The sequence below is a fragment of the Oreochromis aureus genome, linkage group 13 (genome assembly GCF_013358895.1).
Source record: "Oreochromis aureus strain Israel breed Guangdong linkage group 13, ZZ_aureus, whole genome shotgun sequence".
NCBI lineage: Eukaryota > Metazoa > Chordata > Actinopteri > Cichliformes > Cichlidae > Oreochromis > Oreochromis aureus.
Genome location: NC_052954.1, coordinates 30,643,108 through 30,668,193, shown reverse-complemented (window position 1 = coordinate 30,668,193; position 25,086 = coordinate 30,643,108). Strand labels below are relative to the sequence as shown.

General features: G+C 41.0%; 1 protein-coding gene across 2 annotated transcripts in view; it reads right to left on the bottom strand.

Annotated features, from left to right (window-relative positions):
• The window catches only part of atrnl1a (attractin-like 1a), a 342,376-nt gene that overhangs the window by 9,672 nt on the left and 307,618 nt on the right, over positions 1-25,086 (bottom strand). For both annotated transcript variants that reach the window (XM_039621670.1, XM_039621671.1), the window contains one exon: positions 12,629-12,743. In XM_039621670.1, coding sequence (XP_039477604.1) covers positions 12,629-12,743 — 115 coding nt within the window. The remainder of the gene's footprint in view (positions 1-12,628; positions 12,744-25,086) is intronic.

The following is a 25,086-nucleotide window of genomic DNA, read 5'->3' as shown; positions in this document are numbered from 1 at the left end:
TTTATTTATTAAGCGCTTTTCATAGACAGGTAGTCACAAAGCGCTGCACACAGAGATTAAAATAAACAGTACAATAAATAGCAAAATGCACAATATACACAGTCAATCCATTGTTTTGGTCCTGAGGTAAGAAAACAGTTGCTTTCCAAATTCATTGTTCCTTCTAGAATAAAAAGAAACTGCACCTTAGCTGTTTTAAAATGGATTTTTAAAATATTTAAGTGTTCACAATATAAAATGCTAAAATGTTGTTTCCAAACAACAATTGCGCAAAGAGAGATGTTAGGCACATTCTGACCAGCTTTGTGGATCTACTAAGCTGTTCAATAAAGCTGCAGAATATTTCTATAAATCCTTTGTTTGTTCCCTGCACAATCAGACGAACAAGGAGTAATATGGCAAATGAGGCTTAACTAAATAATGAAAGTGTTTTATTAATGTGTCAACTCTTATCATTTTTTTCCACAGTGGTTTATTTTTGCTCTATTCAGGGATAATAAAGTTGAATTTTTCTTCCCTTTCGGAAGAGGGCCAAAGTGAAAATGATAGAGCCAAATGAGCAAAAGATGCTTTAACAGGAGAGGGAACAAGGCAAAAGAGAAGGGTATCAGAGAGAATAGGAAGGTAATCCAGAGAGATGGAGAAGCGTTGTTTACATTTATATAAGACTTCATTTTATCTTGTTTTTACAAATATGTACATTTGGAAGTGAATGAAAAAACCTTTTAGGGGGGTTTGGCTTATCTCCCAAATCTGTCCCCAAGTTTGACCATCCACTAGAAAATGTGCTTTATGGAATGACAGAATTTCACTGTGGACACTGTCCACAAAAACCTGTGGAAGGTGCTGTGGATTTTGAACTTCTAGTGGCATTGTGATGTGCCAGGATTAAGATGCAGCTGAGGTGAGGAGGGTATCAGGGTTCACCTCTACTCTTTACAGACGATGTGGTTCTGATTTGCTTCGTCAGACCCTCACCTCAGATCTGGAAATCTGTGAATGATGGTAAAATGGAGCATGAGATGGGTAAGTAATAGTGGTATAATGGTACCAGATGATTTTCAACCATGAATCAGAAGGCAAGATTTGCCAATAGGTTTGTATTCCACTTTTCACTTTTAGCCATTACCTCTATATTATGACCAAGAGAATGAAAATGTGAATACAAGCTACTGAACTTTATTTTGGGTGTATCCAACTTTAGAGAGCACAACACAAAGCTACTGTCCCTCCAAGGAGAAAATAGTCAGCTGTGGTACTTTTGGCATCTGTGCATGTTTTCCTGCAAAGCCCCTAGAAAGAATCCAAACTCACTGGAGGATTACATGATGTATCTGGCTTGGGAATGCCTCAGGATGCTACAAGAGAAGCCAAAAACATTGGTCACAATATCCTTCTTAGACTTCTGCAACCATGACTTGACTTTGGGTGGAAGATGATGATGGATGGATGGATGCCTACAACCTTTGCCTTACTGTGCAAATCTGTTTTTGTTAACAAAGAGGTGTTACCTTGGGCTCCGTTCCTAACAATTCTGTAACCACTGATGTATCGCCAACATTCTACTTGTGTTCACACATAATTCATTTTAGAAACTTGGATCTGCTTCTTATCAAAACTGTCTTTGAAGTCCTCCCTTCTCTCTTTGTCTGTCACATTGCTTTTTCTATTTTTACTCTTGAAAGACTTTCAACATCTTACAGTACCTGTATTTCTCCCTCTTTTTTCCCCTTTTCTCATATATTCAAGGGCCTAACTGTGGTGCTGAATAGGCAGATTAGTGCAGGAAAAGGCGGCTGTGAATAGTGCTGTGCCTCTGTTTCTATTGACCCACTATCTAAGCTCAGCAGAGCGCCTGAGAAGAAAATGTAGCCTAGAGTCTCTCTTTCTCCATCCTGAACTCTGCTGCGTTGAACTGAGAATAGTTGCACTCTGCTAAATCCACTAATATCATTGATAGAGCCCCTTTATGTACCAAATAATAAAAAAGTGAGGGGGGGGGGAGACACCAGCTGCAGCAGATGGAGCAGAAACGGGTAAAACTGACATGAGAAAGTTCAACTAAAGTGGGATGCAGAGACGGAGAAGTGGTGGCTGGAGCCAAAAATAAGATCTCTTGTTATTTTTTTCCATTCTCCCCTATGTCACCCATCCTGTCAGCCTTTTTCTCCTGCTCTGTCCATCATGTCAGGCCACTGTGACTTTGAATCAGTCAAACAGTCACTCAGTGGTCAAGCTGTCCCGCTTCTATGCGAGTAGCTCTTAGAGGCAGGCACCATGTGTTAGTTGTCCACTGCAATTTGGCTGACAACAGCTGTCAGCCAGTCTAACTGGAGTGGGTCGCCCGCTATTTACTTGACTTTTCAGGATTTCTGGTTGAATTATTGGACCAGAAAGTGAATCTATTATTAGAGAAATGGATTTGGTTTTACACAGAGTGATCTTTGTGTTATTTGCAATGTCACTGTATTTCTGTCTAGCTGGATCAAAATGAAGAAATAAGAGCTTCACACAGGAGATTTGGAGGCCTCTTCTGCTATCCAGAAAGGAAGCTTCACATGCAGAGGTTAGCTCATGCAGCATGATGAAAAGTCACACCATCCTGTGATACATGGAGAGTGTAGTTACACTGTAGCGGTGCAGGAAAGTAGAACTGCTCTGCAGCTCATGCAGTGCAACATGTCACACTCTAAAACTCATCAGATTCCCAAATTACCTCTCCAAGCAGAAAGAGTAACTGCTTGGATTTGCAGTCTCATTTTTCGCTCATTAGACTTGGACACTAGACTCACTAGGAAAGCAGGAGCTTTGCCTTCAGGCGTACACTCTCTTTATCAGAAGTTTAGCAGAACCCTGGCTAATGCTTGAACAATATGCCAGTTTATCTGTGCTCCATCTATCGCTCGCTTTGAAAGAGGGTGAAAACCAAATCAAATTCGGCTGAAATAAAGAAACCTCTTAGAACAGTGTAATGGCTTAATGCTTAAAATGTGCCATTTGTCGCGTAGTTGCTGTAGTACGCACCAGATGTGCTGCAGGTACAGTAAATGACGTTTTTCAATCGAGGGAGTGATTGCAATTAAATGTCTTCTCTGCTGGAGTCTGGATAATGAAAAGTGAGACAATTACTTTTTCACAAAAAAATAATAATAGTAATCCACACATCAGCTTGGAATGACGTCTTTTGGCGATTTACAGAATATCTTTAGATGACTCTTTTGAGTTGGAAGGCGATGTAGCTATTCTCAGTAGGTGCTTTTTGATCAGTGTTATTTCTGCTGATTATGTAAGACTAAGTGGATGCTGGACCGTAACTACATACCTTCCACTGCATAGAAATAATGTAGCTCGAAGGCATTTTTCTCTTGACATTTGCACTAACAGGAACTCTGAAGTGAAGTACTAGTTGCTGGGTAGTGGTTGGTAATGCAATGTCACCTTGTTGTGGTCTTTCTTTTTTCAGCCTCTTCTTTTTCTTTCTGTGCTTTTTGTGAAGAGTTCTGTATTTTGCTCTTACCTGTCAAAACTATAATTTCCTCTGGATTTTATTAGACTTCAGGTTATTTAGTTGCGTTTTTTTAAAGGTTGATGTTAAGAGCTCTTGTTTTTGTTAGCGTTAATAACAATAATGGATTGCATTTGTATAGCGCTTTTCGAGACCCTCAAAGCGCTTTACAATTCCACTATTCATTCACTCTCACATTCACACACTGGTGGAGGCAAGCTACAGTTGTAGCCACAGCTGCCCTGGGGCAGACTGACAGAAGCGAGGCTGCCATATCGCGCCATCGGCCCCTCTGGCCATCACCAGTAGGCGGTAGGTGAAGTGTCTTGCCCAAGGACACAACAACCAAGACAGACAAGGGTGGGGATTGAACCGGCAACCTTCCGGTTACAAGATGAGCTTCCCAACCCCCTAAACCACAGTGGACAAAAGGTGTCCATTTAATGACCAATTACCATACACTTATCTACACCAGTTAAAGTGCACCTACGTCATATTAAGCAAGATGAGTAAGAGTACAAAAACGTAGCACCAAAAAGTAGAATGGTCCCCAGGTCCTGCAGTGTACACACAGGAAAAAAGAAGAAGCAAAAAACAGGTACTACCTTGTACAATTACTAGAATTATGGATAAGTTACTGCAGTCCGAAAGAATCTGGTGTGGAGAACATTTTTTATCCTTAGCCTTCGAAGAACAGTAATGGAACATTATAGAATAAGGAAAGAGTAAGCAGGATGTATTCTACTTTTTTTACAGGAAGCTGAGAAACTGTGAGTTGTAAACCTGGGGCTTCATTTTGTTTCCAATTGTTCTTTCCCCCTCTTACATGTAAAGGGTCAGTTAATGGTAACACCTCGGGGGAGCAGAGCAGTGCAGGACAAGAAGAAAACAAAGATGATGCGAAGGAAAGCGAGCTAAAATGGACACACTCATCATAGATTCCTCTTGAAGTGTCTTTCACAGAGGGTGGGTGGAGCTAGCCTGCAGTGATTTCACCTTCATACATGCTAACATCAATGGAGGACTGCTGTCTGACCCTACACGAGACCCTCTCTAGGGAGCATAAGGTTGGTGGGAGAGGAGCATGAGTGTATAGTAGGTGGGAAATTTGTTGTTACTGAAGCACTTTCATGTGTTGTTCTAAAAGTTGTGTTAATGCTCTACATTTTATTTGTATTTCTGAATACTGTGATTGTCTGTGCGTGCTTATGTGGTAATCAGAGCAATAGTAACAATGTCAGACTTCAAACACTGGTAACAATAACTGCTGTTTCACTGTGATGAGGAAGGCCTAAACATTCTCCAGAGAGCAGCCTGACTGGAACAATGAGCCTCTTATCGCCCTTAATTTTCTGAAAATTAGTCTGCTTCTGTGATGAGCTAATGTCCAAAACATCAGGTAGATTAAGGTAGTGAACACAAAAAAACATCATGCAAATTGTAGTACTTTCATTGTAACACATGTACTGTGTGATTCAGCAGTTAACTGGCTTTTCTCATCAAATTTGTCAACACCGAAAACATTCCTTTAGTAGCGATTCTGTGTGTGTGCATGTGTGTATTTTTTTTAAAAATCCCTTCTTGCCCTTGTGAGCGGTCTTTATTCTTTCAAGATGGGGTCCTCTACCAGAGGCCTGGGAGTTTGAGGGTCTTGTGCAGTATTTTTGCTCTCCCTAGGACTGCGCTCTTCTAGACAGAGATCTCTGATGTTGTTCCTGCTGGAGCCACTCATCTAGCTTGGTTGTCGCTGCACCGAGTGCTCCAGTTACCACTGGGACGACTGTTACCTTCACCCTCCACATCTTCTTAAGCTCTTCTCTGAGTTCTTGGTATTTCTCCAGGTACGTTTCGGTACGTTTATTACTACAGCCATCTTCCTCTGCTTGTCCACCACTACTATGCCCAGTTGGTTAGCCATCACCGGTTTGTCCATCTGTATCTGGACGTCCCACAGGATCTTAGCTCAGTCATTATTGTCAACCTTAGGGGGCGTCTCCCATTTTGACCTTGGGACTTCCAGTCCAGCTTTGTCCAAACAATGGTAGGATTTCTGGATATCAGCCACTAGCTCTACCTGCCGGTGGTACATAACGTGCTGGGGCCTGTCCTGTTGGGGGAGTGGTGTTCTAAAACTTTTGACTGCTAGCACATATATATACATATACATATATACATACATACATATACATATATATACATATAAAAACACCCAGCGCGCCCCTGCAGGCGGTTTATCCTTCAAGCTCGGGTCCTCTACCAGAGGCCTGGGAGCTTGAGGGTCCTGCGCAATATCTTAGCTGTTCCCAGGACTGCGCTCTTCTGGACAGAGATCTCCGATGTTGTTCCCGGGATCTTCTGGAGCCACTCGCCTAGCTTGGGAGTCACCGCACCTAGTGCTCCGATTATCACGGGGACCACCGTTACCTTCACCCTCCACATCCTCTCGAGCTCTTCTCTGAGCCCTTGGTATTTCTCCAGCTTCTCGTGTTCCTTCTTCCTGATATTGCTGTCATTCGGAACCGCTACATCGATCACTAAAGCGGGCCTTCTTCTGTTTGTCTACCACCACTATGTCCGGTTGGTTAGCCACCACCATTTTGTCCGTCTGCATCTGGAAGTCCCACAGGATCTTAGCTCGGTCATTCTCCATCACCCTTGGGGGCATCTCCCATTTTGACCTCGGGACTTCCAGGTTATACTCGGCACAGATGTTCCTGTACACTATGCCGGCCACTTGGTTATGGCGTTCCATGTATGCCTTGCCTGCTAGCATCTTGCACCCTGCTGTTATGTGCTGGATTGTCTCTGGGGCATCTTTACACAGCCTGCACCTGCGGTCTTGCCTGGTGTGATAGACCCCAGCCTCTATGGATCTTGTACTCAGAGCTTGTTCTTGTGCTGCCATGATTAGTGCCTCTGTGCTGTCTTTCAGTCCAGCTTTGTCCAGCCACTGGTAGGATTTCTGGATATCACCCACCTCCTCTATCTGCCGGTGGTACATACCGTGCAGGGGCCTGTCCTTCCATGATGGTTCCTCGTCTCCCTCCTCTTTCTTGGGTTTCTGCTGCCTGAGGTGTTCACTGAGCACGCTGTCAGTTGGGGCCATCTTCGTGATGTATTCGTGGATGTTTCTTGTCTCATCTTGGACTGTGGTGCTGACACTCACCAGTTCCCGGCCCCCTTCCTTCCGCTTAGCGTACAGCCTCAGGGTGCTGGACTTGGGGTGAAACCCTCCATGCATGGTAAGGAGCTTTCTTGTCTTTATGTCAGTGGCTTCTATCTCCTCCCTTGGCCAGCCTATTACCCCAGCAGGGTACCTGATCACGGGCAGGGCGTAGGTGTTGATCGCCCGGATCTTGTTCTTACCGTTCAGCTGACTCCTCAGGACTTGCCTGACCCTCTGCAGGTACTTGGTGGTTGCAGCTTTCCTAGCGGCCTCTTCATGGTTCCCATTTGCTTGCGGGATCCCCAGGTACTTGTAACTGTCCTCTATGTCTGCAATGTTGCCTTCTGGTAGTTCAATCCCCTCAGTTCTGACTACCTTCCCTCTCTTTGTTACCATCCGACTAGACTTCTCCAGTCCGAACGACATTCCAATGTCATTGCTGTATATCCTGGTAGTGTGTATCAGTGAATCGATGTCTCGTTCACTCTTGGCATACAGCTTGATGTCATCCATGGTGGCTGACAACCGCTCCGTTCCGTAGTATCCATAGCCAGTCTTGTTAATGATCTCACTGAGGGGGTTCAGGCCTATGCAGAACAGCAGTAGGGACAGAGCATCTCCTTGGTAGATCCCGCACTTGATGGTGACTTGTGCTATGGGCTTGGAGTTGGCCTCTAGTGTTGTACGCCACATCCCCATTGAGTTCCTGATGAAGGCTCTTAGGGTCCTGTTGATCTTGTACAATTCTAGGCATTCCAGTATCCAGCTGTGGGGCATTGAGTCATAGGCCTTCTTGTAATCAATCCAGGCTGTGCACAGGTTGGTCAGTCTGGTCTTGCAGTCTCGGCTGACTGTTCTGTCTATCAGTAGCTGGTGTTTGGCCTCTGGTATTCTTGCCAATCCCTTTCTGTGTCCCGCTCATGTATTGACCCATGTGCCTGTTCATCTTAGCTGATATGATGCCTGACAGGAGCTTCCATGTAGTACTGAGGCAGGTTATTGGTCGGTAGTTGGATGGGACCGGTCCCTTCTTGGGGTCCTTGGGGATCAGGACCGTCCGACCTTCGGTTAGCCATTCCGGGTGTCTCTCGTTAACTAGCAGCTGGTTGATTTGTGCTGCCAGACGCTCGTGGAGTGCATTCAGCTTCTTCAGCCAGTAGGCGTGAACCATGTCGGGGCCTGGTGCTGTCCAGCTCTTCATACTGGAGACCCTTTCTTGGATATCTGCCACTGTGATGGTTACTGGACCCTGTTCAGGGAGGTCGCTGTGGTCTGCCCTCAGATCCACTAGCCACTGAGCATTGCCGTTATGGGTTGCGTCCTTCTCCCATATGCTCTTCCAGTATTGCTCCGTCTGAAGCCTTGGTGGTGCTGTTCTGTTATTGTTCCCTTGCCACTGAGAGTACACCTTTGCTGGTTCTGTGGAGAACAGCTGGTTTATTAACAGCTGCCTTCTATCTCTCTGGTGTACCTCCTCAAGCGGCTGGCCAAGGCTGTGTAATTATTCAGCCCCCTGAGTCAATACTTTGTAGAACCACCTTTTGCTGCAATTACAGCTGCCAGTCTTTTAGGGTATGTCTCTACCAGCTTTGCACATCTACAGACTGAAATCCTTGCCCATTCTTCTTTGCAAAACAGCTCCAGCTCAGTCAGATTAGATGGACAGCGTTTGTGAACAGCAGTTTTCAGATCTTGCCACAGATTCTCGATTGGATTTAGATCTGGACTTTGACTGGGCCATTCTAACACATGGGTATGTTTTGTTTTAAACCATTCCATTGTTGCCCTGGCTTTATGTTTAGGGTCGTTGTCCTGCTGGAAGGCGAACCTCTGCCCCAGTCTCAAGTCTTTTGCAGACTCCAAGAGGTTTTCTTCCAAGATTGCCCTGTATTTGGCTCCATCCATCTTCCCATCAACTCTGACCAGCTTCCCTGTCCCTGCTGAAGAGAAGCACCCCCAGAGCATGATGCTGCCACCACCATATTTGACAGTGGAGATGGTGTGTTCAGAGTGATGTGCAGTGTTAGTTTTCTGCCACACATAGCGTTTTGCATTTTGGCCAGAAAGTTCCATTTTGGTCTCGTTTGACCAGAGCACCTTCTTCCACATGTTTGCTGTGTCCCCCACATGGCTTGTGGCAAACTGCAAACAGGACTTCTTATGGTTTTCTGTTAACAATGGCTTTCTTCTTGCCACTCTTCCATAAAGGCCAACTTTGTGCAGTGCACGACTAATAGTTGTCCTATGGACAGATTCCCCCACCTGAGCTGTAGATCTCTGCAGCTCGTCCAGAGTCACCATGGGCCTCTTGGCTGCATTTCTGATCAGCGCTCTCCTTGTTCGGCCTGTGAGTTTAGGTGGACGGCCTTGTCTTGGTAGGTTTACAGTTGTGCCATACTCCTTCAATTTCTGAATGATCGCTTGAACAGCGCTCCGTGGGATGTTCAAGGCTTGGGAAATCTTTTTGTAGCCTAAGCCTGCTTTAAATTTCTCAATAACTTTATCCCTGACCTGTCTGGTGTGTTCTTTGGACTTCATGGTGTTGTTGCTCCCAATATTCTCTTAGACAACCTCTGAGGCCGTCACAGGGCAGCTGTATTTGTACTGACATTAAATTACACACAGGTGCACTCTGTTTAGTCATTAGCACTCACCAGGCAATGTCTATGGGCAACTGACTGCACTCAGACCAAAGGGGGCTGAATAATTACGCACACCCCACTTTGCAGTTATTTATTTGTCAAAAATGTTTGGAATCATGTATGATTTTCGTTCCACTTCTCACGTGTACACCACTTTGTATTGGTCTTTCATGTGGAATTCCAATAAAATTGGTTCATGTTTGTGGCTGTAATGTGACAAAATGTGGGAAAGTTCAAGGGGGCCGAATACTTTTGCAAGCCACTGTATATATATTATTATTAGTAGTAGTAGTAGTAGTAGTAGTATTATTATTAGTATTATTATTATTATTATTATTATTATTAGTAGTAGTAGTAGTAGTAGTAGTAGTAGTATTATTATTATTATTATTATTATCATTATTATTATTATTAGTATGTATGGACTGTTTGGCTAAGATTAATGGCAGGAAATGGATGGATGGGCTAATGACACACAAGGTAGAAATTTGCTTAACAATCCTTGGCTACTTTCTGGTCCTCATGTTTTCATAAAACACTTGTGCTACCTTTACTGTCTCTAGTTTTTTCTATAGTTAGCATAATTACTTTTTTTCTTTCATGCTTTATTCCTTCCCCTGTGTTAGACTCCAGTGACTGTTGCCACATTTTGCGAGATCTTTCAACCTTGAGAAAATGCTTTCTTGCAAAGTGGTCAATTTTCTGTCTGCTCTGCTTGTTTTCATCATCAAGGTACTCATGGCATTGAAGGCAACACTTCCTGCCAGGAGGAGCAGAAGCTTCCCACATCAGCCTCAGTTACATACAGTCTACTTCAACCAAAACTACCAGCAGAGCAGCAAAAGGCTGTAGGGGGAAGGAAAATACAAAGGGAGACTAAATATATATGCCTGAGCGGGAAAAGTATGAAAGGTTGAGGTGGAAGATGAGCTGGAGGGATAGAAGAGTGGGCTCATGCTGACAGTGCACAACCCTGCAAGCTTTGGTCAGGTCTCAAAGAAAGCACTGTCTTTTCACTGATTTCCACAGCTGTTTGGTGGTCGACTGCAGCGACCTGGGGATATCGCATGTCACCCGTCTATAGTGCAACATGAGCTCAGACAGTGGAAAGTCAGGATGTCTCATTGAGGGGAACAATTGATCCAACAGTAAGTGTTGGAGGAAAACCAGGCAGGTCTAACCACATCAGGCCAACTTTAACATGCCATATGTCAAGAGTCTTTCTGAATAATTCATTATTCTCCACATACTAAAATTAAGGACATTTTAATATCTTGACTTAAAGAAAAAAAACATAAATTTTGAAAGTTTTGTCAGGTTACTTCTTTCCTGGACAGTTTCCTTTGCTCTCCATTGTTTTTGCTGTAGTATATAAGAGTGAACCAAAATCTCTTCCAAAACTACATCCTGATTTGAAACAGTAAAATAACATTTTTTATAGAAGATACTCATTTAATAAATAATATGACTTTTGTCATCAGTCATCTGGTTGTTAAACTCTGTAACTTCCTTTTAAAAACTATAGCAGCTGTGTACAACCCAATCATCATATGAACTGATTTTTCTTGCTTCCCCAGTTCTTCCCCAGTTCATTCACTAAAATGGCAAAAGGTGTTGGGTTATGCATTACAAATGAACTCACTACAGCTTACTGTAAGTAATCAAGTATTTTCTTATTCTTCTGGCAAACATTACATGGTGCAGTAATTAGCACTGTCACCCGGGTCCTGGGTTATGAATGAGCCAAATGGGTGGAGTTTCCTACCACAGTTCAAAGACGTGCCAGTTAGGTTAACTGGTGAGTCTAAATTGACCTTAGGTGTCTGAATGGTTGTCTGACTCACTTTGTTTTCCTGCTGATGGATTGGCGACCAATTTGTTGTTCAACCCTATAAGATACAATTTTACTTGGTCTCATTTTTTTTATCTAACATTGCTGTGATCTTTTCCTGACTAAAGCGTATCTGTTGCCATCATAATGGGAAAACTTAAGTCTAGGACACTTGAGGTTTTTAGATCTCTTTAGAAGTCTTTAAACTACAGATGGGATTCTCAAAACCTGCTTGAGTACGATTTTCTTGTGTTGCTATGTTAAGAATGATCTTAAGAAGTCCAACTATTAACAAAAGAACAACTTTTAAAAAAAATAAATTAAATAAATCCCAGATTTGTATTTTACTAAGTCAGTGGGTAAACTTTGAAATCCTGATTTACATGTGCTGAACTAAACAGTGTTGGATTGAGGAATAATGAAATAAGGCACAGTTTCTCCCTTAATTGCCACTGATTGATGCAGAACATAACCTACACAGACTCTGCTCACAGGATATCGTGAGCCCTACCTCTAGGTTTACAGTTTCAACATTAACTCGATGTAAGTTTTGCTCTGCCACGATTGAGCACAAGATCAGGGATTGAAGATTTAACCTTTGGGCTATGAAATGACTTAGAAACAAACTACTAAGCTACCCTGCTGCTCTGCTCATGGCAGCAGTCTGTTCTAATGGTGGCAACGAAGAAACATCAAGACATTTTTTTGATGATGCCGTTGATGCCATCACATTTTAGTGTTTATTCGGCTTTTGATTAAAATGCCACAGCCTGTTCTACAAAAAAGCTGATGGGGAGCTGCTGCAAGGCACATGTGAAGCACAGCTTGCTGCATCTGGATCTTTTTGAAACATCGTTCAGCTCACCTTGTAAAAGATCACAAAATGGTGTGAATGCTTTCTGTGGCAGTAACAAAGGAATTCATGTTTCAGAGACAGCTGTTCGTTTACAGCGGTGAGAATCAAATGAAAGCAGAGAAATAACCAGTGTGGGGCTTTGTATTTGTTATATTTGATCACGAAAAAGCAACATGGGCTGTTGGAGATGTGTGGACATAAATACTGTTGATAGCTGCAACTACTGCAGCTGTTCTTTATATACAACCTGCCTTCTAAAAATTGCCAGCACAAAATATGGCTAAGGCAGCAGTTTTTTGTTTTTCTTATAGAGAAACTGTGTAAAACTTTAGTGGACAATATATTGGAAGGAAAAAAACAAACAACAAATTAGAATTAGATGGAAATTACTACTCTACTCCCCTCCCTAAACAAAGAAATGAAAAATAAATCCATGGACAACACTGCAGAAGTTTACTAGAAATTTGCAGTGATGTATGCAGAAGGTTCAGGTCCTTAAATAACAAATGTCACTGGCAGTTTCTAAGATAACATTGCAAATATTGCCCATCACTCTTAGAATTTCTCAATCTTTTGAAAATAAAACATACTGTACTGCATATTGTCTATTACTGTGTAAGGATCTTACCAGACTGTCCAGGTGGAGGTATTCCAGATGGGATTCTGGGCAGGTACAGTAGCACTGTGAGAACACCTGCTCTGCTTCCCCAGCACGGCTCCATGGCTATGGGCTTCGGCACTGCCTACAAACAGAACACACAGACAGGGAGAAAAGGATCAACACATTAAGTATGCAACAAGTAGGCAGTGGTGTGATTTGTATGTACACAGTACTCCTATAGGTTAACAGAACAGCAAGCCAGTCAATTCGAAGGATGTAGGAGACATCCTCAACTCAAGCTGTGCTGCCCAGATCCCTGCTGCCAACATCCCCATGAGCAAAGCTCCCAGCTGGGGGAAGCAGGCTGACTGGCAGCCTGTGGAGCTGCACCTGCTGTGCAGCTGATTTAGATGGAGACAGTCTTATCAGGCTCTCCAGGTAAGTGCACAGAAACAGGCGTTAAAATATCAGCTGCACCGCCCCTCCTGCTAATGCCTGGTGTTTTTCTACAAGCCCTAAACACAGACACAGATTTATATAAAAAACAACAACTTTGTTTCCTCTGTTTCACTCCATTGATCCATCCATCAAGCAAGCATTCCATAATCATCAGTTAGTTCTGCATTGAAACATATGTTGCGATTGATTTTGAATTCCTGAACACAAACCTTTACCTTATTTAACCACATTTAAATATTGTAAAAAAAAATGAAAGTCATAAAGTTTAAAAAAATATAAGAAAATCACATCATCCCTGTGCAGTCCCACTATGACTCCACTATATGTGGTTTTCCTTACTGTCTGTCTAATAGAGCTGTGTTTCCTTTTATCTGAATAAACAACAAGGATAAGAGTCACTGATACGTATTGATGTGGTTTGACCCGTCTGCTGCACTGTACCACTGAGTTCACAGGGATGGACTCTGTTTAGTAATGCAGTTTATGGGGAAGTGGCATGCACACATACTGTATGCATAAATACATAATCTTTCTTATTGCAACTTTCTCTTTCAATTTATAGCCTCGTTTTGCCTTTCTCTCTGCTTTTCCTGATTCATCCTCTTTTCTGTGTGGAAATCAGGAAACAAGAACATTCAGAGAATCTGCAAATCCAGTCTAGTTTTTGTGTTTTAATATACATTGTTCTGTGTTGTTACTTTTAAAGAAAATCGTTTTTCTAACATTACACAAATGCTGTCAACCCCTTCTACAGGACACATGGCTGCATTAATTTCTTAAGTGGCCACGTCTTTAGTTCCACCACTGTACAGCTTCATCTCGAGAGTTTATCCTTTAGTTAATTAAAAAAAAATGCCTCAGTTTTTGACAGCAGCTCATCAAATATGAATCGTTAGCAGAATAACTTTTTAATGATAGGAATTCTATGATACTGTTACTCATAAAACCAATTATTAAAGAAATGACTTCTCTTGTGTTCATGATGAACCTTGCTGCATTTCTACTGAGTATTACTGTCCTGTTTGAGGTGTTTTGTGTCTTACTGTCACTGAAACACAGCAGTTTGATAAAACAAATGAAGACAGTATATGTTTGATTTTAAGTCCTTGTATGAGATGAGAAGACACAGGATGGATGGAGGATGATATCTATGATATACAGTACTATGCAAAAGTACTGAGTCACCTCTCATTACTTTATATTTCGCTTGGAAAATGGTAAATATGCACATCAATTAATTAAAACACAACGGAAACTTAGTATTCATTAAGAAGGTAGGTGACAGCTAATCTGCTGTTAATCATCACCAAGTTGGAGCAGCTCTATAAAAGCTTAATCTTTTGCAAGTTTGCTGGTCTGGAGCATTGAGGTGTGTGTTAACACAATGCCATAATCTACCCGAGAGAGTTCAGACCCTAATCAGCGAAACTGCAAAAAAACCCCAAGAGTTACATCTCAGCCTCTACAGGCCTCCATTAGCATATTAAAGGTTAAAGTTGATGACAGTACAATTAGAAAAAAGAAGAAATACACATTGTTTGAAAGGGTTACCAGGAGAAAGACGTCTTGTTTGGCATTCGCAAAATCTCCCAGTTATTGAGCGGGCCGTGAACTCGTCTCCACACCAAAGTATTCTAGAGTCAAATGTGTTGCCCAAGCACAAGAATCAAATCTAGAACAGAATTGCTGGAAAAAAAAAAAAAAGAAACACAGTGACCTCAACCTACTCTAAATGTTATGGTGGGACATTAATCAATAGCCGCAAACCTCAATGAACTGAAGCACCCTCGTAGAGAAGAGTATGCCAAAATTCCTCCACGATGACACGAGGGCTTGATAAAGTCATACAGAAAATGACTTTTCACATTTTTGTTGCTAAAATTGGTTCTACAAATCATATGATGTATTTAGTGTTTCACAGGACTGCAGGCACGTGCAGAGGGGGGTGCTAGAGGTGCTTGAGCACCTGCCCCTTTCCTGATGGGTGCCCAAAGTGCCCTTTTCTTGAGGCAACTTTTTAAAAAAAAATATATATATATTTTTTTTAAATGTGTGTGTGTGTGCGGAGTCCTGTCTGTGCCCCTCGACAATAATATTTAACTATTAATCACAATTTGCTAAATAAAAGGATCTGTCTTGCATCAGTCACATGATCACCATTAACCAATGATCGCCCTTGACGGCAGAACGCGCTAGTTACGAGCCGGGAACGAGCTCATAAAGAGCACGCGCATTTTTAGCGGTCCGGAGCTGTAGGAGAAACACAAATTACCTCAGGTACACAAACTGATGCGACAAAACCGGTAAGTAGGTGTACAGCGTACACTGTAGTCTACAGCACACAGGAGTATTAGCTTATTACGTACACGTTGGTAAGTTGTCTTGTGACAACTGACGAACTGAAACAAATGAGCGTGCTGTGTGTGCAACAGCGCGACAAACATTACCTGTCCTTTTATTAACTACACAAGTAGTGCTGGTCATAGCTGCTGGCTCACTGGGTAAGGCTGCCATGGGTCTGTAGCTCTGTCACCGTTTTAGGGAACATATTTAGTTTTAAAGTAAGTTACAGGGCTTTTCCTGCCTTTCTGGAGGGATTATATTTCACTAAAACGATCTAATATGCATGTCCACATAATTATGGATTATTATAATTATAATATTTAAAAACATGCTGTATTTTAAAGAACATACATTAAGACACAGATTATAGTAGATTTATATTTTAAAATGCTGATTTTATAGCAGTAAAATTTTGTATCTCTACAGTTAAAAATGTAATAAGCTTTCTCCCTGCACAGAGTGGATAGTGAAACAAATGGAATCATCATAAATACATTATTTCATATTTATTATTGTTTTCCTCATTGCTTTATTATTGTAGCTCTAGTAATAAATAATAATGGAAGGATTCTGGATCAGCACCATGATGCCTACATTATATACAGTATTCTGAAGGTCTAAAATGTCCCTGTGTGTGCGTGCATGTGTGTGTTTTATGTATATGGATTTTTAAATTATTACTCATGATATAACATTGTCCAGACATGACTGGTTAGGACATGAGGAGGAAACAGTAGGAGCTGTGTGAGGCTACTAAAGGCAGTGGATCCCTCAGCAGCTGGATTACAAAGAACACAGGTAACATTAACACATGTACCAGTTGTTGGAGACGTATTCCAGTATAAAATAATAATAAGCACAACTGGAATGTTTTGCTTCTATAACATTTTTCTGTCATCATTTTATTATAGATTAAATGCAGCAGTTGTTAGGTGTGGATAATTATATAATAGTTTATTGCAATAGCAAGTTGTGCCTTGTTCTCAGATAGACAGCAAGTGGAGAGTGATATGTGAAATGAGGGGATGGAAAGAAGAAGAGAAGCAGCGTGATTCACAGGCAGAGCCTTGTTTATTTCTCACAGTTTTTGTTGCTTTGTGGTTCCAAGCCCATTTTCTTATGTTCTTTGCATTTAGTTATTATCTCATGACACTTGTTTAATCAGCTACCATCTCTCCTATGAACATTTTAATGTCTACAGTCTCAGATCAGCACAGCCCTGCCCTCCAGCACTATCAGCAGCAGGAGCAGCAGCAACCCCTCAACAGCAACATTGTACCCATCAGGTAAAACATAGGCTACGTTTGCTTTGCCTTGTTGCCACCTCACAACAGTAATGTAGTATGATGCGATCCCATATTAGATTCTTGATGAATGTGTGTTGTTGTTATTCAGCCTGGTTCAATGTGCCCCTTTTTAACTTTGAGCACCCCCCCCTTTAAACGTCTCTGCACGGCCCTGCATTGGTATAACACTGTGGTTAAAATGGGCAGCTCAAAGCACAACTCTGTCAAACTGAATAAATTCAAAACAGGCCGCTGTGAGAAAACAACATCTGTGCGTACAAAAGTAAATAAAGGTAGCTCTCCAAATATGGGATTACTACGGGTGACCTTATATTCTAATAACTTAAAATTCAGTGAGACTGATTTCAACTCTCCAACACTGAGTACAATGTCATTTAGTATGTTAAACACTGTAAATATAAGTAGTGGGCAGCACAGTAGGGTTTCATCAAAAAAGTGATTAAATTAACAGAGCACTTGGACCAGCTTGGTACAGGACGGACACACACACACACACACACACAAACATCCCCTGCAGTGCTAATAGGTTTAAGTGCTGGAGTGTACAGCGTAATTAGAAGCTGGAAGCTCCTCTGTTTGTTTAGTGTTTTCAGAGTGTCAGGAAATGATGAATACTCTGCTAACTAGAAAGACACATGCACACACTTAACTGAGTTTGTAACTACCACTTCCTATTAGCAAACACTCTTTGTCCTGATTGAGATAATACACAGACAAACAAATGAGTCATTGTTCTGCTGAGGATTGTTAAGTGAGAGGATGAGGAAGGTAATATGGGAAAAAAAGGAATGGCATCAAATAAACAACAGGTGCTTGTTAGACCTGAAAATTACACTTGCATACTTCACTTATCAACATATATCAAACTGCTCACTTTTATTTATTTCCTTCAATGTGGTTTATACTTTTACCTGAGAGCATGGTTTCCAAAGCAACCGCAGCCCTTCTGACTGTGTGTGTGTTTGTGTGTGTGTCTGCGTCTTTGTGTTGTTTGTATAGTTATGGCCCACTAGTTTCTTTAATCTGAGATGCATAGACTGCAACCCACAAAGAATGAGAACACACTTGCAATCATGTTCGCATTACATCTTGTTTACGAGACACTATTTCCCCCAGGAAATTACTAGTTACTATTGTATGGGGGTCATTAAAATTCAAACGTAAGGAAACAGTAAAAATATCTGCAGAGTCACGTAAAGGTCACGAGTGCATGTGTTAGGAGCACCTAGTATAAAACATAAGAGGTAAGAAACAAGTTTTTTCTTAAGAAAATGTTGTATTTTCTACCTTAACTATGGCTTAAAATCCTTTGGGAACTTGACCCAATATGCACTAAAGTATCATAAAGAGGCCAAAATGTGAAACACAAAAACTTTTATTGCAGATTTTCATCTGTAATCGCCACAAGACTGCCACTTTCTGGCATGATCTGATGAAGAAAACACGGTGAAAACAGTGTGTTGTTGACTTGGCCAGAAATGAAAGTGGTAAACAGAAATTTGGTGGTCATGCCACAGCAGCTGCAGTCGGGTTGAGGTCTTGACTTTGACTGGTTGTTGTAACACCTTGATTCGTTCTTTGGCTGCAGTTCTTGGAATCCTCATCCTGTTGTGTCCCATTTTGGGGAATACGTTTGCTGTTGGACAGATGGCCTCACTCTTGATTCTAGAGTCCTTTGTCTCTAGAATCAAATGTCTTCTATATTCTTCTATATTCTCGAAAAACAATTTCTTGGCATTAAGCCAGTGATATTGGCAAATTTAGATATATATTTTTTTTTTCACTGTGGTGTTTCTTTTTTTTTTCTCTTTCTTTTCATTTTTGTATATCAGCTTTAATGTCCAAACTTTTTTCTTTTTTTTTTTTACTTCAGCCACAGCGAGCATCTCCCGGGAAATGATATTCAGCATCCTGTTATTTCATCACTCCAGTGGAAAGACTTTGGAAAGCTGTGGCCTCCTCACATGCACTATTTTACAGTTTCTTGAGTCTGTCTTTTTCTGACTTTTCTTGCTTTAGAGGTGCAGTCTTCTCTCTTACATCACTGTCACCGTTGTCTCTGTTTTACCTGCAGGTAAACGTGTCTCATTATAGAGAAATTGGAAGTGGGATAGTATGCAGATTGTCTGTATTTAGCTTGCAGAAGCTTGTTGGCTTAGATTGATGTCCATTCACCAACACAGATATGGTAATGGGAACAAAATAGGTTGGTGCATATGTTTTATGAATGGTAATTTTGGATACGCACTTGTTTTTTGCTCAGGGTAAGAACATTTCTATGCAAATCTTACTCGATGAAACCCCTTGTTCCAGAAAACTTGTTAGCATAGTAGTTTGTGCTACCGTGTTCTTTTTTACCCGGAAAGCCTTCCAAACAAGCCATACTTGTTCAGTCTTTCTAATTGTTCTGTGATGAACTTTAAAATTTAAATTGCTAACTGAGGCCTGTATACTCTGAGATGTAGCAAGGTAGGTCTGACCATGGGGAGAAGCTGCTCCAGCATCCACTCCTGGAAGGACTGTGGCATTGTGTTAACACACACCTGAATGCTCCAGACCAGCAAATTGCTAAAACCTTCTGCTGATGATCAGATATGATGATCAATGGAAGCAGTAGTGGAGGAGTAGTGATAGAGCCTGGTTCTGCTGGAGGTTTCTTCCTGTTAAAAGGGAGTTTTTCCCTCTCACTGTCGCCAAAGTGCTTGCTCATAGGGGGTCATATGATTGTTGGGTTTTTCTCTGTATGTTTTATTGTAGGCTCTATTTTATGATATAAAGCGCCTTGAGGCGACTGTTGTTGCGATTTGGCGCTGTATAAATAAAATTGAATTGAATTGAATTAAGCATGTACGTAGTTTTTTTTTTAACAGGACTGGACAGAGTCCTGTGGAAGACATGGGGTTTTCATAAATGTATTAACATGTGTCAAACTACACTTTAAAACAACTTGCTAGTTATCTTGGAGAGTCGTTGAGTTTGTTTTGCTGTCTAAGGAGGCAGAATACATCCTACACTCAAGCATACATTTCCTGCTTCTTTGTTTTAACATACAGTTGCAGAGTTTATGACCACACCCCTCCCTGCCACGAAGCCAGGAAGGGCAACATAAGGTGATTCAAAGATTAACCAATAGATCACACTTAAGACATCTTTAACCTCCTAAGACCTGAACTCTTCCACAGCATGCAATTTTAATTTCTCTTTGATATTTGGTCACATTGGGGCCTGATGAATGTAAAAACAAAGAATTACCAGATTTATTTTTTTTTTTACCTTATTTTTGATTTTAAGAAAAATAAGAGCCACATATGAGGATATTCATTTAAAATTTTGATAGAACAGTAGCAGTATAATGTCCCCGTAAGTGGGTATCAGGCCCTTGTAAAGCAAAATTAAGTATTTTGGTCTAAATAACCCAAAATGTGATGTCCACATATGTGGACGGCAGGTCCTAGGAGGTTAAAGTATTTACTGAGTGAGTAACTTTTACTGGGAATAAAAGACACCCATCTTTAAACTTAATTAAGAGATCTTAATACATCTGTGACAAAACACCACAGACTTTTGCACAAATGTAGACTTGAACCATGATAAAGTATGAAAAGCTTGTCTACTAAGAAACAGTTACAGCAATGCAAATACTGGCCAATATCTGCAAACACACACACGTACACACACACACACACACACACACACACACACACACACACACACACACGCACTCTGTTTAAATGGATTTTTGTGTGAACAGTGCAATTAGCAGTTCAGCCCAAAAAACATAACAGGCTGGACTATTTTGTCTTACTGTCTAATAGCAGTCTTATCAGCCCTGCAAAATGACAAATCTAATAGTAGTATCACGTACAGTACGTGCGTCTTTCTACAGTCTATTGAGGTGATGCTAGTGTGTGTGTGTGTGTGTGTGTGTGTGTGTGTGTGTGTGTGTAAATGATATAGCATAACCAGTGTGATGTGACAACTGTAGGAACTTTCTCTGGCTCCTTTCGCAAAGTAATCAAGGTAAGTAAGAGGGAGCGAGGAGTGGGAGGGTGACTGTGCTGGGGGAAGAAACATGGACCAAAGAAAAAAAGGGCTGAGTACAGAAAATAGTAAGGTTAGAAAGGAGAGTCAGGTGGGTGGAGTCCAGGTAGCAATTTAAGTGTAGAGTAAAATCGTGCTGAGTTGTGTGTGTAGTATAAAAGCTTTCTCAGCTGATAGTGACCGAGTAGAGATGAAGGTTCTGACCTGGCAGAGAGAGAGAGACAACAAACTCTCAGTGTCTCTTACTCTCATTTTATTTATATTTTAAATATTAAATGTCACTGAAGCCCAGACAACAGATTTTGCTGACTGTGTGCAATGTTGAAATTGGCTACTTGGCAATACTGAGCTATTTCGCTCCCTCATTCTATAAAGAATTACTGGAAATAATCCAGAAAGATTGTTTTTAAGCATGCAGCTCTTGGAGCTTTGGCCCCATCTTTGGGAATGCCAAAGCTGTCTTGATGTATTTATTCATTTGTTCCATGCATATTATTAATACAATGTAATTTTTCAGACACAAGATGATTTTCAGCAATAAAGGATAAAGATTTTGTGTTGTCTTTAGCTCAATCTTATAAAGCTGTCTGCACACACTGTTCACTTGCTTACTTCTACTCATGTTTGACAGACAGAACTGTCTCATATCAGATTTTCTTTCACCCTACAGACAACTATACTAATTTTGTTTTTTTACTTTGTCACTCACTGAATGGCTTTTACCAGTTCCATAGGTACTCTCCTCTACCTTCCAATCAAATCATTAGGATTTTATGATTCATCAACACCGTTTATGCAGGAGAGACGTAGTGGTCATGTGAAGAAGTGCACATGAACTTTGCAGGCCTACTTGTGGTTCTTAGGTTTAAAAGTAGAATGGGAGGCAGAGCCTTCAGCTTTCAGCCCCTCGTCTGTGGAGACAGACGAAGAGACAGACACCCTCTCTACTTTTAAGATGATTTTTTGATAAGGTTATAGTCAGGCCTGGATCATGTGACCCTTAAGCTTCCCTTAGTTCTTCTTGATCTTTTTTTCCACTTTCTATGTGTTTATCCACCACTCTGCATTTGCATTCACCCCCTACTGGTCACAGCAGATGGCTGCTCCCTGAGCCTGGGTCTGCTGGAGGTTTCTTTCTGATAAAAGACAGTTTTTTTCCAGCTGTTGCCAAGTGCTCGCTCATAGGGGTCGTCTGACTGTTGGGGGTTTCTCTGTATTATTGTATTATTGGGTCTTTACTTTAAAATTTAAAGTGCCTTGAGATGAGTGTTGTGATGTGGTGCTTTATAAATAAAATTCGATTCAATTGAACCAAGCAAAAAATAAACAGGACGAAAAAAGGAAAGCAAAAAACAACTCTAAATAGTTAGTGACCAGTCCATAATATCGATCTCAAACTCGTATTTTTAACATTCTCACACATGGGTCTTTATGACTCTTTTTGATAAAGGGTTGATGGTTCAATTCCAGCTGGAGACACATGGAGCATTAAAAAGAAAAGCTGGCTGGAGGTGAGTTGCAAAGTGGCTTGAGGGGAAGTAACAAATGCACAGACGCTAAGGCAGTTTAACCAGCTCCGTCTATGCAGTTTCACAACTGCTTACTCAATTCAGGCTCATAGGAGGAGCTTAATTAGCATATTTTCTACATGCGATTTACCAAGATGGCATCCAAATCCAAAGGATGTGCGCTAAGCTTGGTAACGTGGTATGCCTGAACAATATGCTCAACTGTGCAAATAAAATCAATTCACAGCACTTTAAACCATTTCTGTTCTGTTAAATATTTAACAGTAGTTTTAGTGGATCAGCAGAAATGCATTTTGTCCTACAGTCATTCATCAATAGCAAACTAAAACCCCTGTAAACACAAACTGTAACTTTCCTTTCTCCAAATTAACAGGATGAGGAATATTTTGTCTTGGTAATTAAAAGAAGAACCTCTAAAGGAAACATTTTTGTAACTGAATCTAATCTAATACTCAGTGCCATACATTGTTGCTTTCTAATCACACCTTCCTGTGAGAACAGATGGAGTCAGATTTGGCCATGTAGTGTTGTAGCGCTGATGACCCCAGCTAACGTCACTGCAGAGCAGTAGCACCATAATTGCAGCAAATGGTACACAGTGTGTTTATCTGCGTTATCTGTGTGCGTAAGTAAAGTGTGAATATTTTTTTGTGTTCCTGTAATTTTTTTTTCATCATTTAGTCCTTTTTGGCTCAACGTGTTTTTTGTGTGTGTGTTTCCCCCTGTACAGAAAAAAGAAAACGCTGGTTACATCAGATCACGAAACTGGTTCTGGCTGGAAAACTGCCTTTAACTTTTTTCCCCTTGCACCCTATAAAGTGAAAAGAAAAAGAAACATTCAGACAAGGTCACTTTACACTGCACTTTCTTTCGAGTCCATTTCTTCTGTCTCTTTTGAGTCCTTTCTTCCTGCATTTATCAAAAATAAGAGCAGAGAAAAAGAGGAAAATTCTAAGATGTTTCAGGAAAAGCGAGGTCATTCAAAAGGTGTCAGTCTCGCCTCTTTCCTCCTTTTGTCTCCTCCCTTCACTGCATCCTTTCTCAGCTCTCCGGTTTGGTCCTCATTCAAATCTCCCTGCTTTTTGTCTCTTGTACTTGTTTCAAATAAACATTTTTTGCAAAAGTCCAATACCCCCACCCCCATTTTGTTCCCTGAATGAACAATAGTCAATTGAACAGTGTTTGTAGGTGTGGGTTAGTGTGGTAGGACGTTGATAGATAATTTGTCTGTGGCCAGAGAAAATAGAGCCAAAGATTATCTGAATAACTGCATTTTGTCATCTTTACTCTGAGGCTGTGCTCAACCCCGGGTATAGCAGAGTGAAACCACAGATGTGGTAAATTGCAAATTCCTAATCCAGACATCCAAATAAGCACGTAAGTAACCAGTGGACAGCAAGCATGGCATGAAAATGCAATCTACTCTGAGGAGAAGAGAAGCAGCTACAGGCTGTTGTTTTAAACCAGCAGTAGCTACTGACAGAAAGCTGGCCAAATGTAGTACATACAGTATTAATATATAATTCCATCTCAGGTTGTAGTGCCTTTGCTGTGTTTTCAATTAAAAATTTGATTTAAATGATCCACCAATCAGCATTCTGCTTTTTTTTTTTTTTTTGTTAACATTTTGTACATGCTGTGATTCCTTGGGAGTCAGTTGCTCGCTTCTGCTCTTCAAAATAACACATCTGTGTGTGACACAGATTCTAGCAAGACAGGTCTTTCACACCCAACTTGTCACATATGGATGCTGTAAATGACACCACTGGTGTCACATTTATCCACACAGGCACATTTGTGGATAGCAGCAGTTTTAGTGCCTTAACTTAATCAGTGACTAAAAGCCAAAGGAAGGAGTTATTAACAGTTATTAACATACTAACAGTCAAAACCAGGTCAACCGTGACCTGCCAGTCCCCTGCCAACAAACTGAGGACTTACTCCACAACTATCCTCCAACCTTAAATCTCCTAATGTGGAGTTTGTTGCCCTTTAAAGGCAAACTAGAGGTGTCCAATTTTACTGCAGCTGGTGGACAAAGAACAACTGTGAGATGAACACAGGCAACATCTGGAATATTGGAAGTATTTAATATCAACACACCGACATCCCAACTTTTATAGTTGTGTAAACACACACCCACACACACATGCACACACACACACAGTATAAAGACATTACAGTCCTTTTAAACTGTCCTAATTTCAGGCTAATTAAATTAAAAAAGGAAGATAATATTCTCCTTACTTAAAACTTCAAACCACTTCCCAGCAATTTTCTCATGTCCATCAACAACATTTACACCATTACCACCATTCAGGGACCCTCCTGTTTTTCTTCCCAGGTGACTGGGTTCTGCTATGGCTCTTTGCACTCAGGTTAAGGTGGCAAACCCCTGAAAAATAGCTACAGGAGATGGTTTTGTCAAGTTACCAGTCAGCTTTGACAAAAATGGAGGGATCAAGTGTGTTATCTTTCTAGCAATAATAATTTTTATATTTTTGAATTTGTATTATGCACTTTTATTTACTGCGTAGTACAAAAATCTGTTTACTTTTTAGTTTTTTAAAATTTATCTCGTTTGAGCAAACAAAGGACAACCTAAGTCGGGAGTATATGTCGTCTCCTACAGAATTTCATGTCACATCTGAGTAGTCGGATGAATCCAGTACACAGTAAGTCAGTAAATTTCAACATCATGGACTGCAGCTTGTGACAGTAGTCGAGGTTCTGCTCTATAGCACAACAGTGACCTAGCCAGCAAGCCAACCAGCACGGAAACAAAATTAGAAAACTGATCACAGAC